Source organism: Zingiber officinale, chromosome 2A (assembly GCF_018446385.1).
Source record: "Zingiber officinale cultivar Zhangliang chromosome 2A, Zo_v1.1, whole genome shotgun sequence".
Lineage (NCBI taxonomy): Eukaryota > Viridiplantae > Streptophyta > Magnoliopsida > Zingiberales > Zingiberaceae > Zingiber > Zingiber officinale.
In genome coordinates, this window is record NC_055988.1 from 174,469,613 (window position 1) to 174,483,556 (window position 13,944).

The 13,944-nt window shown below is 34.9% G+C and overlaps 2 protein-coding genes across 2 annotated transcripts; both read left to right on the forward strand.

The window, feature by feature from the left end:
* The first annotated feature begins 97 nt into the window (after positions 1-97).
* Positions 98-2,354, forward strand: LOC122043401 (L-ascorbate oxidase homolog). The gene is made up of 5 exons (XM_042603990.1): positions 98-863; positions 933-1,281; positions 1,350-1,727; positions 1,821-1,899; positions 1,994-2,354. The coding sequence occupies exons 1-5, from the start codon at positions 257-259 to the stop codon at positions 2,192-2,194; spliced, it is 1,614 nt and encodes a 537-aa protein (XP_042459924.1). The 5' UTR covers positions 98-256; the 3' UTR covers positions 2,195-2,354.
* Positions 2,355-5,264: 2,910 nt separating this feature from the next.
* On the forward strand, positions 5,265-9,303 carry LOC122043402 (proteasome assembly chaperone 2-like). The gene is made up of 7 exons (XM_042603991.1): positions 5,265-5,452; positions 5,535-5,700; positions 6,067-6,125; positions 7,789-7,907; positions 7,996-8,233; positions 8,322-8,445; positions 9,071-9,303. Exons 1-7 carry the CDS (start codon positions 5,393-5,395, stop codon positions 9,154-9,156), a joined length of 852 nt encoding a protein of 283 aa, XP_042459925.1. The 5' UTR covers positions 5,265-5,392; the 3' UTR covers positions 9,157-9,303.
* The last annotated feature ends 4,641 nt before the right edge of the window (positions 9,304-13,944 follow it).

Below are 13,944 nucleotides of genomic sequence, written 5' to 3' on the forward strand. Positions count from 1 at the left end.
CAGCTTCTTCTTCCTCCTCTGAGCTGTTCCTCATCACGCGATGATGGCGCCATAAATTGTAGCGGTGGAACTTCAATTCCCACATGGTTCCTGCCAGTCTTACAATTCCCAACGCCGCTAGTTTCGTCATGCACGGACTTCACCTCCTTCCCAACGCGTTAATCCAATCCTCTGCTCCGTATCTGTCGCCTCTGTTTTCTTCGCGAGCGCGCGAGCTTTAAAACCCCTACCTCCCCCTCTCCTTTCCCCCATCACGATGAGTCTTCTTATCCTTTCTCTAGTGTCGGTATTCCTTTCCGGCGCAGGCGCCGACGACCCCTACCGCTACTTCACCTGGACGGTCACCTACGGCCCCATCACCCCACTAGGCGTCCCGCAGCAGGGCATCCTCATCAATGGCCAGTTCCCCGGCCCCCTCCTCGACTGCATCACCAATGACAACCTCATCCTCAACGTCGTCAACTACCTCGACGAGCCGCTCCTCCTGACGTGGAACGGCATCAAACAGCGGAAGAACTCGTGGCAAGATGGCGTCTTGGGAACTAACTGCCCCATCCCTCCCCGTCGCAACTACACCTACAAGTTCCAAACCAAGGATCAAATTGGAAGCTATACTTACTTCCCCTCAACCGGAATGCAGAGGGCCGCCGGAGGATTTGGCGCCTTGAACGTGCACCAGCGACCGCAGATTCCAGTGCCGTACCCGAAGCCCACCGGCGAGTTCAGTGTCCTCGTCGGCGACTGGTACAAATCCGGCCATAAGGCGTTGCAGAGAACGCTGGATTCAGGGAGCCCGTTGCCATTCCCGGATGGCCTCCTCATCAACGGAGCACAAAAACCCAGTACCTTTAATGGCGATCAAGGTAAGTTCTCTTACTCAAATTAAGCACCAAAAATTATTGAATTGATTCTAATTCAATCTAAATTTGCAGGGAAAACTTATCTTTTTAGGATCTCCAACGTCGGCTTGCAGAGCTCCATCAACTTCAGAATCCAAAGCCATAAAATGAAGCTTGTGGAAGTCGAGGGATCGCACACTCTTCAGAATATCTACGATTCACTCGACGTCCACGTCGGACAATCTTTGTCTGTCTTGGTGACGCTGGATCAAGCTCCTAAAGATTACTACATCGTTGCTTCCACAAGGTTCACCGGCAGGAGAGTCCTCACTTCCACCGGCGTCCTCCATTACAGCGACTCCAAATCCCCTGTTTCCGGCCCGCTCCCCGCCGGCCCGGCCTTCGGGTTGCATTGGTCCATGAAGCAATCGAGAACATTTAGGTGAGAATCAATTCCCTCGACCGATTACAAGTGAGATCCAGACTGATAAAAATCTGTTTTTTATGGAGGTGGAATTTGACGGCGAGCGCGGCGAGGCCGAATCCCCAAGGCTCCTATCACTACGGGAGCATAACCAGATCGAGATCAATCAAGTTACAGAACTCCGCGGCGGTGATCGCCGGGAAGCAGCGATACGCCGTCAACGGCGTGTCCTTCGTCGTTCCCAGCACGCCTCTGAAGCTAGCGGACAACTTCCGCATCGCTGGCGTCTTCACCTGGGACAGCCTCCCCACCGCCACTGCGGAGAAGGCCGGAGCTGAGCCGCCGGTCACCGCCACGCCGGTGGTGCGGTTCCAGCTCCACGACTTCGTGGAGATCGTGTTCCAGAACACGGAGAACAGCATGCAGACGTGGCATCTCGACGGGTACGACTTCTGGGTCGTCGGGTGAGTTCTTTTCTAATTAAATTAAATTACATTTATTATTAACTATTTTTAAATGATTTTACTTTTTTTAATTAATTTTATTAATTGAAGCAGTTTTGGAGCTGGAGACTGGACAGAGAGACTGAGAAGACGATACAATTTAGTTGATGCTATCACTAGACACACTGTGCAGGCAAATAATATTTTTATTTATGAATAATTAATTTAATTATCGTATTAAATGTTAATTATGAATATTAATTATATATGTCTGTGTGTATATATAGGTTTATCCAAAGGGGTGGTCTGCAATTTTGGTGTCCTTGGACAACCAAGGGATGTGGAATTTGAGATCGGCAATGTGGGGAAGACAATACCTCGGCCAACAATTTTACATAAGAGTTTGGACTCCGGAGAAGAGCTACGCGAACGAATACGATATGCCTACGAATGCCCTCCGTTGCGGTAAGGCCGTTGGTGTTTCTTGATCGCTTGCGATAAGAACGCCTAATTCACTATGCTCTTCGTATGTACCTTTGTTGTTTCGGAAATGTTGTGCAATTGGATATTTGGAAAAGATTTTTTTTTCCCCTTCTGTATTTGAATACAATATTATTCCATAAAATATATCGTGTTGGAATGGTTCAATAGATTCCATTTAATTACAGCATGGGGTGGCTTGAGATTGATTGAGCTCAATTTAAGCATTATTTTAAATTTTTAAAATTTTAAACTTATTTGATTGATTTTTACCTAAATTCAGTATTATCTTATGAAGGTGTCCAGTTTGTTAAAGGATGACAATTTTATTATAATAAAGCAAAAGGTCAATTTTTGACAGACACATAATCAATTATAAATTGATCTCATAATTTATCTATGTTCGTAGATTTTACGGACGGATTATGAGACTTAAATAACTGTAATCATCTTTTGTTTTATATATAAAAAATCATAATTTGCTATGAATATTAGCAAAGTGAATAAATGTATTCCATTTTATTTATTTAATTTAATAAATTATTTAAATCTATTTATTTAATTAATTTTATGATGAATATAAATAAATTATTATTAAATTGAATTTTTATGAAGATTTAATTCATTTAAAGCTCTAATAATAGTTTAAAAATAATTTTTATTAAGTTTTCCTAATTTTCACTAGTTTACGAAAAGTATTTTGATATACTTTTGATTAAATAAAGTTAATTTATTTAGAATGGGAAAATATAATGGTTGCGGTCTTAATATTAACATTATTATTATTATTTTGAGAAAATCATAGTATGTAGTAAAAGGAACTCCCCTTTATTTTCTATATAAAATAGTATTTTATCTAAGGATGATAATAATGCAGGGTGGTGTAAGGTTTGTTATCCCTATTCTTATTCCTAAATTTCATCTCTGTCTTTATCCTCATGTTTATCCTTATTTTTTTTCATATTAGGGAATCCTCCGAATCAAAGGGAATCAAATCCCCACCTCTATCTCCGCTCCCATTCTAAAATTAATTTTATATTATTATTTTTTTATTATTAATATTAATGTTTTAAAATTTTTTAATATTAATATTATTATCAATATTATTCATGACACTATTATTAATATTTTTTAAAATAATAATAATAATAATATTATTATTATTATTATTATTATTATTATTATTATTATTATTAATTATATTTTCGGGACAGATCCGGGATAAGGATAATATCCCTATATCCGCTTCGAACCCACCACATCTTTGAAATTTTTTTCAGAATCCGTCCCTATCCTCAAATAAATCGGGTATCCCTATCCTCGTTTTCGATTTTTCCTATGGGGCATGAATCCAACAGGAAAATAACCCTTTCTAATTTTATCTCTTATAGTGAAAAAAAAAAACACTTAACCAAAATCAAATATGAAAAAAAATATAAAAAAAATAATTATGTCCTTATATTTTTCATATTTTTTTAATAATATTAAGAGGTTATTGAATTAATATAGAAAATAATTATATATGTGTTTAGTTGGAACGATGGTGTAAAATAAAAATATACATAAAAGGATAAAAAAAAATATAGAACATTCATGGTATCCTTCGTAATTAACTCACTCAAATTATATTTGTGGTTAATGTTGGTTTATCATGTGTTGGTTCTTGGTGTCCTGCAAAATAAATTTTGTCAGCTGAGGGTTGATATTATCAATATTATCCTCTTTGATGATCAAATTAGTGATGAATTGAGATGTGAGACTTGCACGCATGTATGAAAAAGTAAAAGAAGAAGAAAATTTACCTTTATATAAAAAAATAAAATTATATTATCATTTATTTTTACGGAATCTTATATAATTATAGATAATGGCTGAACTAAAAATTTAAATTTAGATGGAAGTGAAGAAAATAATTATTATATATTGTATTTAAGGATGGATCCAGGAATTAGAAGTGGGCTGGGCTGATCTCGAGTTGGTCTAGTCCACCATAGAAGAGGTCCAAGTTCACTTCACGTGAGCACGTTACCAACTCATTTTCACCTATATTTTCACCAAATTTTAAATTTTTATTAAATGATTTTTTTTAAAAAAAATTATCAGTAATGATATCTAATTTGTAGATGTTGAAAATTTAGGGATTGTGGCAGAAGACCTAGTTGCCGACACTAGAGCACGTCGTCGATGGTGAGATAGAAGTAGTCAATCCATGAGCTTGGCGTGAGACCATGCTCGAGCATCTCATGCAACACTTCAATCTATAGCTGCTTGCCTCCTGCATTGGCGTGACTATAAGGGTATGCTAATGTAGAGGACATGTCAATCCGATCCTAGCAACTACAACTGAGGACGGTCATGTCAACGACTATGCCTTCGACGGTGAGGGCTTGGCCATGAAGAGAGTGGTCATAACCACAAGCGGTGACAAAACAAAGACATGGAAATGAGTAAGGCAAACGTTAGAAATAATATCGTCGAGAAAGGACGGGTGGAGGAGAAAGATTAGTCAGGAGGTTAAAGTCAGAAGAAAATCAAAGTGTGATCTCAGAGTGAAATAGCAATGCCTATTATCCATGGTCGGAGCTGGATAATAACTGAGGAAATAACATATATAAAAGATGATAAGTTAATGGTCCGTATTTATAGTTAAAATAAAATAAAAAGTTAATTAAATAAATATATAATTAAATTAAAAATAAAAGTATTGGATGAGATCTTGTCAAATATATGGAGATTAAGATAAATATGTGTGACTTCAATAACTGAACTTGATTAAAAGATTTTGAATTTTTTAAAAACAGACGGTCTATTTTTGTTTTTTGACTTGGTACTTCATTTTATTTATAATTTTTTATCACAGCAACATTTTATTTTAACCTAACTTAAATATGTATATTTAACAATAAAAAACTAGGCCCAGCACAGCCCTTTAATAGATCTGCCCATGAGTGTATTCAAAATCTGCGTAGCATGGACAATAAAAAATATATTTTAAAAAAATTAATTTAATTTAATTTAATTTAAACTAAACAGCCCTTTTGATTTTTGCCATCTATACTTTTGGTCCTTCCCTTCCATTTTACTTCTTTATTCATTTTTCCAGATCAACGAGCTGACCTTCTTGTCTCCCAAGCAAGCGCGGTGAAACTATAAAAGCTTTCGATCCGGCGAGCGAGGCTAAAGCCCTCCTCTTTCTCTCTTCCGCCATGGAATTCGCCCTCGAAGAAGGTCGCCACCTCTCCGCCGATTGCCCTGTTCTTCTCCTGGTACGCCATCCTCACTCTACTCCTCCATCTCCTTCTCTGGATTTCCGCTGCAATTAGGGCACCTTTGCTGTTTATTTTTTAGCCAGGGCTGTCGATCGGCAACGTCGGGCAGTTGGCCATCGATCTCTTGATCTCGTCGACTGCAGCCAAAAGAGTTGGCTTCCTGGATGCGCCTTTGTTACTCCCTTGCGTTGGAAATGATGCTTACGGTCCGGAACCTTCGGGGCTCCTCTCCCTTCCCCTTGAACGTAATCGCTTCTTCCCAACATCTTTTTTTTCCCCATAAAGTATTCTCCTTTTCGTCGAGGCTACATGTTTGTGAGAATGCCTATGCATTTTGTGCTCATTTAATTATTTTGGCAAAGTCCTGAAAAGTATCAACGGCCGTTCCGTAGTTCCATTTCCTGTAATTAGTATCTACTAGATTTTTTTACTGTGCCGTTCTGTTACTGGTCTTTTTTCTTCTTTCTCTGACTTCTATCAAATAACCGTATGCTGCCATTAGTTAGATTAAGATCAAAACAGCCAGTAAATTCAGTGTAAACTCCGTTGATTTTACATTTTCTGGTCTCAGGATGTTTGTACTGATCCTTCAAGCTATCTTCCTTTTACAGTTTATGAATCTACTCAGCATGCTTTAACTCTTATCCAGCAAAGGTCTCCAGTTGTCAAGGTGATTGGGATTTTTCAGTCAGTTTTAAGTTGTAATCACACTGAAGTAGTAGTGCGTATTAATTTGTTATTTTTACACGAGATATCAGAATTTGATTATTTTTTTTCAATATTTCTAAGCACATATGAACTAATCTGAACATTTTATAATTTGTTACATTCAAATCTTACTATTAAATCTCTTTTTCTTTTGAAGAATTTGCATATTGTAGCTTTTAATTGGAATCCTCGCTTTTGATTTAAGATTTCTCATTTATTTATTTATTTATTTATTCAGTTTGTCTTCTAAAGTTAGGTATAGTTCTTAATTTAGCCCCTTCACTTCTAGTTGTCTCTTTTTGTCCCTTGGTTCAAACTTTCTCATCCCAATTTCCTCCTTATATAAACACTTCACAGCTATCCCAATTTCCTCACTATTATAGTGATATTATATATTTTCGTTGTAAAGCTAACAACCTCAGCGTTAAGTCAACATCAATTATCGTATGAGCTAATTTTAGGATCAAACAAATCTTTGGTGGCAACTTGAAATTTTGCTTCTTGTATAGCTGTGCTAGGAAAATTGACACAGACATTGTAATCATGACAGCACCAATTGGAGTTTTTTGAAGGCCTTCTAGTAATCACCCTAAAGAGGTCCTAAACTCTAAAGAAATCATCATCCAAACTCCAAGATTAAATAAAGTTAGTAGTGTGGTTTAGGAGCGGGAGAGCTAGTACGTAGTGGTGTTGGAGATTTTGCTTTTACCTAAATGTGGATGTTAATTTTATCATTTCATTAGCATTGCACACAATGCAACTTATAAAGTTAAATATTTCCAAGATGAAGATCTTGTAGTAGCTTCATTGGCACTAGGTTCCGTGCCTGGTCCACTATATAAGGATTTTGGAGGCATGAGGATTCATACCTCAATTATCTTGTTGGTAAAACCTTATATTTCTAGAAAATTATATATTGTAAGTTTCTGTCATACTTATCTTTTCCTTTAAATATCAGTCTCGCACATTCGCACCAGTGTTCACATAACAAACAAATTCTATGCTTCAATGATAAGGTTTTGTTATGTCTGTTCTGTTATGCCTATCAATTGCTATTCCGGTTGGCCGTTCCTACCTTTTTATTTTAAACTGCTAAGATGATATGCATCCGTTCTCTAGGTTGCCGTATCTTCCAATATTCGCAATTGTCCTTCTATATCTGCACACTATTTTTGTTCATTTTAGTTTACTGTGAATGATTTAGATTAGCTAGATGTATGACTGTGTGAGTCACATGTTGAGATTTCTAAACAGATTTTTTTTTCTTCTCAATTGTAGTATGTCGGGTATTTGGGAAATAGTCTGGTGTTTGTCCTAGTCTATGGTGAAAGTTATGTGAACTACAAAAAGATATACTTGTGGAATGTGAAGCGTTCGCATGATAGAATAATGCATAAATACATCATGAAGAAACATAATATAAAATTTTGCTTTAAGTCATGGTTTATATCTAGTATATATTTTGTTTATATTTGACACAATAGATCTTATGCCAAAAATATTTCAGTAACATGACTGTTCCTCCTAAAACTGGAAAAAGTGAAGTGCACCGGCTGTGCAATGTGGCAGTCGTTGTTGCTATAGAATATATTGAGATGAACATCATCATTCTATGTCTTGGGCAGGGAATGATGGTTGAATTTTCTAAAGAAATGGCAGACTTTGTATCTAGCATCGGAAAGAAACATATTGTTATTCTTTCAAGTTTAGATTCTGGTAGACTGAAGAAAATTGTCGCATCCAGGTACCTGATCTTTATCTTCATATCTGTTTACCTTTTTGGTTTTCTTGTCTCCTTTATTTTTTCGTTTGTTACTTCTGTGTCCATTCAGTGATATGCAGGTATACTACATTTCAAGTGTGAACACTGATGGAACTGATGCTGAGTGCGAGAGGTTAGGATTTAAGAGGCTGGAAGAATATGATTCAACTCAGAGACGTTGGGCATATCTCAATGAACTGGCTGAAGGAAAACTGGTTCAGGATGATGAGATCAATCTTGAAGAGGAACTGGTTGACGACGACTATTATCCTGGCTTACCCTTTGCTGCCTTATTATCTTGTTGCAAGGTGCTCCTTTTGTTGCCCAATTAAAAAACACTTTCTCCTTGGCATGTTTTTTCCTGGACTAACTTAATGTTTGGGATGTTGGAAATAGGCTAAAGGTCTGAAAGTGACTTGTCTATTGTGCTACTGTTCAGAGGGGGACAACATTCCTGACTCCTTTCAATTAGCTGGTGCAGCTTGCAAACTGCTGAAACTGACCCCAGATAAATTCTCTGGTGAGTGTGGCAAATCAATATACAAATTTTCATATCGCTTTTCTTTCTTTGTCTCGTGGTATGCAACTTGGATCAACTAGAGCTGATTCAACTATTTGGATGGATTCCATGATCTCCGGGGTTGCATGTATATATGATTTTATGAATACATTTGATGTTAACTATTTGTACATGCCAGCATAGCCATCCTTTTATTGCTTATTGTGTTGATTCGATCAACATCTTTTACACCACCCATTACAGTCTCTCCTATTCTGTTAGGATCCATGATAAATTGGGTAGCGATATAAATATTAAGAATCTTGTTTCGTGATCAAGTTCATCTTTAGATCATGAGTTACTCTTGATGCAGATTAGGTTGGTTGACAATTTGTGTTCTTTATCAATATGTGAACTTGTCTAAGTTAAACGTGATCGAGATAGAATACGCCTCTAAAATATCCAATGTAATCTGTTCCCCATTCAACTCGTTTGAAGTCCTCTTGATCTATTCCCCTCTAGTCAATTCTCCAAACCTCGGTCCAAACTAACTGAAACAACTAACTTGCTTTCATACATTAAGTTTCATGTTGTAAGAATGCACCCAATCTATTGATACTGAAGCTTTTATTGCTGTTTACTACAGGTGATGCTAATGCACAGGGTGGATGGATTGTTCCTCTGTCATGGAAAACAGTTTACGGTCCTCCGCCCGATATGTCACTGTTTTAGACTGATTTCATCGAATTGTACTGGTAAGATGAACTTTTAGGTTCTATTCCCTGGGAGTGTTGCTTGCTTGCAATGAAAGTCGAGACACGAAAAACTTTTCGCGGTTTACTAAATGTAGAATTAGTAGAAGGATGGATTGATGATGCATCCGCGAATTGATTTTTAGTTAGATTAAAGTCATTTTATTACCATTTCAATCAAAATATTGCAAAGTGAACTAGTCTATTGGATACACATCAATCCCACTCAATGAATTAAGTAGATCCATAGCACCTGGTCGACCTTCATGATTACAAATACACAAGATGAAATTGATATGTTGACGAGAGTGAGATTGTGATTTTAACAAAGTCAGCATGTTTTTCTAGAGATTGTGTTTACTCTACAAAGATAAACATACTAGGAAGATTAAAATTTACTCTTCTGTCTCTTTCTTTTGTAGGGTAACAAGAGTCTTCAACGTGACCTTAACATTTATGTGTAGGCGTGTGTTATGATGATGAATACGACTACACTATTCGAATTGCTCTCGTCTCAAGGCTTACAAAGAACTAAGTCATCACTAGGCGACTGACCCTAATGCTTAGGAAAGTAGAGTGTGGGCATTCAATGATATTGATGAACACTTGAAGTCAATGTATTGAAAAGTCATGATCAAAATTTATTAGAATGGCTCGACGCATCACCTTTGCTACAATGGTAAATGACATTATTGGGAAGGGTTTCAACATGCCACTCCCATCCCAAACAAAAAATAATACTAAATAATTTCTTCCGTCTAACACAAATGATGATATTCTACTAAAAACTTTAAAAAAATGGTGATGCTTGCTTATTATTAGAATTGTCAAATTAACATCCAGATTGGCTAACTATACAACAACAATCAAAATTTTTCACACTAGGTGAGGTCGACTATATGAATCCTTTTACATCATTAAACTCTATCTCCTATTATATCATCATCTATATTCAAATAAATTTTATCTTGTTTTATTATTGCTAACCAAGTTTTTTTTGCCTTCCTCTTCCTCGTTTGGGATGTATGTGTATTATAGTTTCACATCGCCTAACTGGAACATTTATTGGTCGTCTAAGTACATGTCCGTACCATCTTAAACGTGTCTCTCGGAGTTTTTCCTCAATAGATGCGACTCCGACTTTCTCTCTAATGCTCTCATTTCTTATTTTGTCCATTCTCGTATGTCCACACATCCACCTTAATATCCTCATCTCTGCAACTCTCATCTTCTACTCATGTACTCGAGTCATAGTCCAACATTCAGCTCCATATAACATAGCAGGTCTAACTGCGATTTTATAGAACTTACCTTTAAGTTTAAGAGGTACTTTACGGACACATAAAACACTCGACGCTCCTCTCCATTTCACTCATCTTGCTTGTATTGTATGTAAGACATCTTTCTCAATCCCTCCATCATTTTACAAAAATGATCCTAAATATTTAAATCTCTTGGTTCCGAGCAACTCGTCCTCTCCTATCTTAACAATTGTTTCATTACTTCTAATATTGCTAAACTTAAATTTCATATATTCTGTCTTTAATCTATTAAGCTTAAAACTTTTCCCTTCTAGTGTTTCCCTCCAAGATTCTAGTTTAGCATTTACTCTTTCACGTGTCTCATCTATCAAAATAATATCATCTGCAAACAACATGCATCACGGTATTGTTTCTTGAATGTGCGCAGTGAGTTAGTCCATAATTAGTGTAAAAAGATATGGACTTAGAGCTGATCCTTGATGTAACCTTATCTTTATTGGAAATGCTTCAGTTACTCTGCCTGAAGTCGTTACCCTGGTCATTACATCTTCATATATATTCTTAATTAGTTCAATATATGTTACGCTAACACTTCTCTTTTCTAAAATTCTCCATATAATTTCTCTTGGGACTCTATCATAAGCTTTTTCTAAGTCAATGAATACCATGTGTAGATCTTATTTTTGCTCCCGATATTTTTCAATTAATTGTCTAAGAAGATGTATAGCTTTTATTATCGACCTTCCAGGCATGAACCCAAATTGATTTTTTGTCACTGTGGTCTCCTTCCTTAATCTTTTTTCGATTACTTTCTCCCAAAGTTTCATAGTATGACTCATTAGTTTAATACTCCTATAGTTTGCACAATTTTGTACGCCTCCCTTATTCTTATATAAGGGAACTAGAGTATTTATCCTTCATTGATTAGGTATTTTTTTCGTTTTCAATATCATGTTAAATAATTTTGTAAGTCATTCAATACCTTGTTTTCCTAGGCACTTCCATACCTCTATCGGAATATCATCTGGCCCAACGGCTTTTTCATTGTGCATCTCATTTAAAGTTTGTTTTACTTCTGAAGTTTGAATTCTACGATAAAAATTAAAATTTCTATGACCTAAGTTAAGTTGGTCACCTAAACCTTCATTAAAAAGTTGATGAAAATACCTCTTCCATCGCTCTTTTATTTCTCCATTGTTTACTAATACCTTATTACATTCATCTTTAATACATTTTATTTGGCTACGATCTCTTGTTTTCATTTCTCTCACTTTACCTATTTTATAAATGTCTCTTTTCCCTTTTTTTTGTATCCAATTTTTGATATAACCGTTCAAAAGTTTCATTTTTTTACTTTACTCACTATTTTCTTAGTTTCTTTCTTGACTATTGTATATTTTTTAAAGTTTTCCTCGTTCTTACAAATATATAATTCTTTATAAGCTATTTGTTTTTCCTTCATTTTCTCTTGTACTTTCTCATTCCACCACCAAGATTCTTTACTTAGTGGTGCACGTCCCTTTGACTCACCGAGTACACTCTTAGCTACTATTTTCAACTTTGATATCATCTTATCTCATGTTGTATTAGAATCATCGTATATTTCACTTAATGCTTGTACTTCTACCTTCTCCTTAAATATATTTTGCTTCCCATCTTTTAACTTCCACCACTTAATTCTAGGAATTGTATATATTTTCTTTCCATTGATACTATGTCTGAGGCATATATCTAACACTACTACCCTATGTTGGGTAGTTAATTAAGTTTTCTTTAGGGATGACTTTACAATCTTTACAAATCTTTCTATCATTCTTCCTAACCATAAGAAAGTCAATTTGCGATTTATTATTCCTACTTTTGAATGTGACTAAGTGTTTTCTCTTTTCTTAAAAAACATATTAGCTAATATAAGGTCATATACTATCGTAAAATCTAATATAATTTTCCTTTCCTCATTCCTTGTTCCAAACTCATAATTTCCATGTACTCTCTCATAATAGTCGGACCCTGCAACGCGTTCCTTCCGGGGGACAATTTAGTATTAGCACAATAGTTTAATAAATTCATTTATTGAATATTTATCATAATTTGACGTTAGCTGATAATCTAATATAACTTTTTTCTTTTATTTGAGTTTGGGATTGATCATGATCGATCATCATGAATTGACAAACTACTAATAAATATTATATATTCAATTATATATTCATTTTCATCAATCACTTTACTCTATTATTGATGAATATTCCTTCCACAGTAACTCGATGATATTGAAGATGCATGCATCGATTATAACTTTTCGTTGACTAGTGCAAAATTTAGACTATTAATTTTCATGCCAAATTAATTAAGTTAAATTATTGTTTACTCAACCTATCTAAAAGTAGAGTCGTACAATTGGACCTAACTATGTAGAAAACATAATCATGCATTTATTACTACAAGGAAGAAAGTTAAGCATATTTCTATAAAAATATCATTGACGTATATGTAAGATGATAAATTAAGAAATTGAGTAGACTATTGTATGCAAAGATGTTTTTATCTATCTCATTGGAAATCAACCCCCTCTCTCCCTATATATATATATATATATATATATATATATATAACTGTCTCGATTCATTTTTATCGATCAGGGTACCCAAAATGAAATTTTGAACGTCTGGACTCACACTCAGTCTCCCATGAGTGTGCATGATAATGATGTGCAAGTTATATATATATATATATAAATTTTTCTCTCTCCTACATATACGTTGGTGTTGATTTTTACAAACCAATATCAACATAAAAATCAACACCAACACATTGGGCTGTTTGAAATAAAACAATATCAACATGTTAATGTTGTTTTGAAAAAAATAACACTAACGATGATGCTATTTGAAAAAGAAAATAGCCATCAATATAGTGTTGTTTTGAAAAAAAAAGTATAAAATAGTACCACGTTGATGTTATTTGTTGATGTTATTTTTTAAAATATAGTGTATGTTGGTGTTTTTTTTTTCAAAATAGAACAATGTGGTGTTTTTTTTTCAAATAACATCAACGTTTATGCTAATTTTTTTTTTCAAAATACCACCAACATGATGTTATTTTTTTTAAAATCAATATCATGTTGGTATTGTTTTTTTTTAAATGACACCAACGTCAGTGTTGTTTTTTTTTTTCCAAATAATACCAAGTTTGGTGTTATTTTTTTTAAATAACACCAATGTCGGTGTTGTTGTTTTTTTTTTTTTTTCAAATAATAACAGCTTTGGTGTTGTTTTGAAAATAAGAACACCAGCGTGGTATTAATTTTTCAAAACGTTGGCATGTTGATGCTGGTTTCAATAAATTAGCAATATATAGCAGACTGCCCTGTGGACTTAAAGTTGCATGAATTAGACGCACAATTTTTTTTGATTATTTTTGTTTATTTATTTTTAGTTTACGATTATGCTATTTAGGATTTTATCTTAGAATTTATGAGTTGACTTATAATAATACGTATAAAA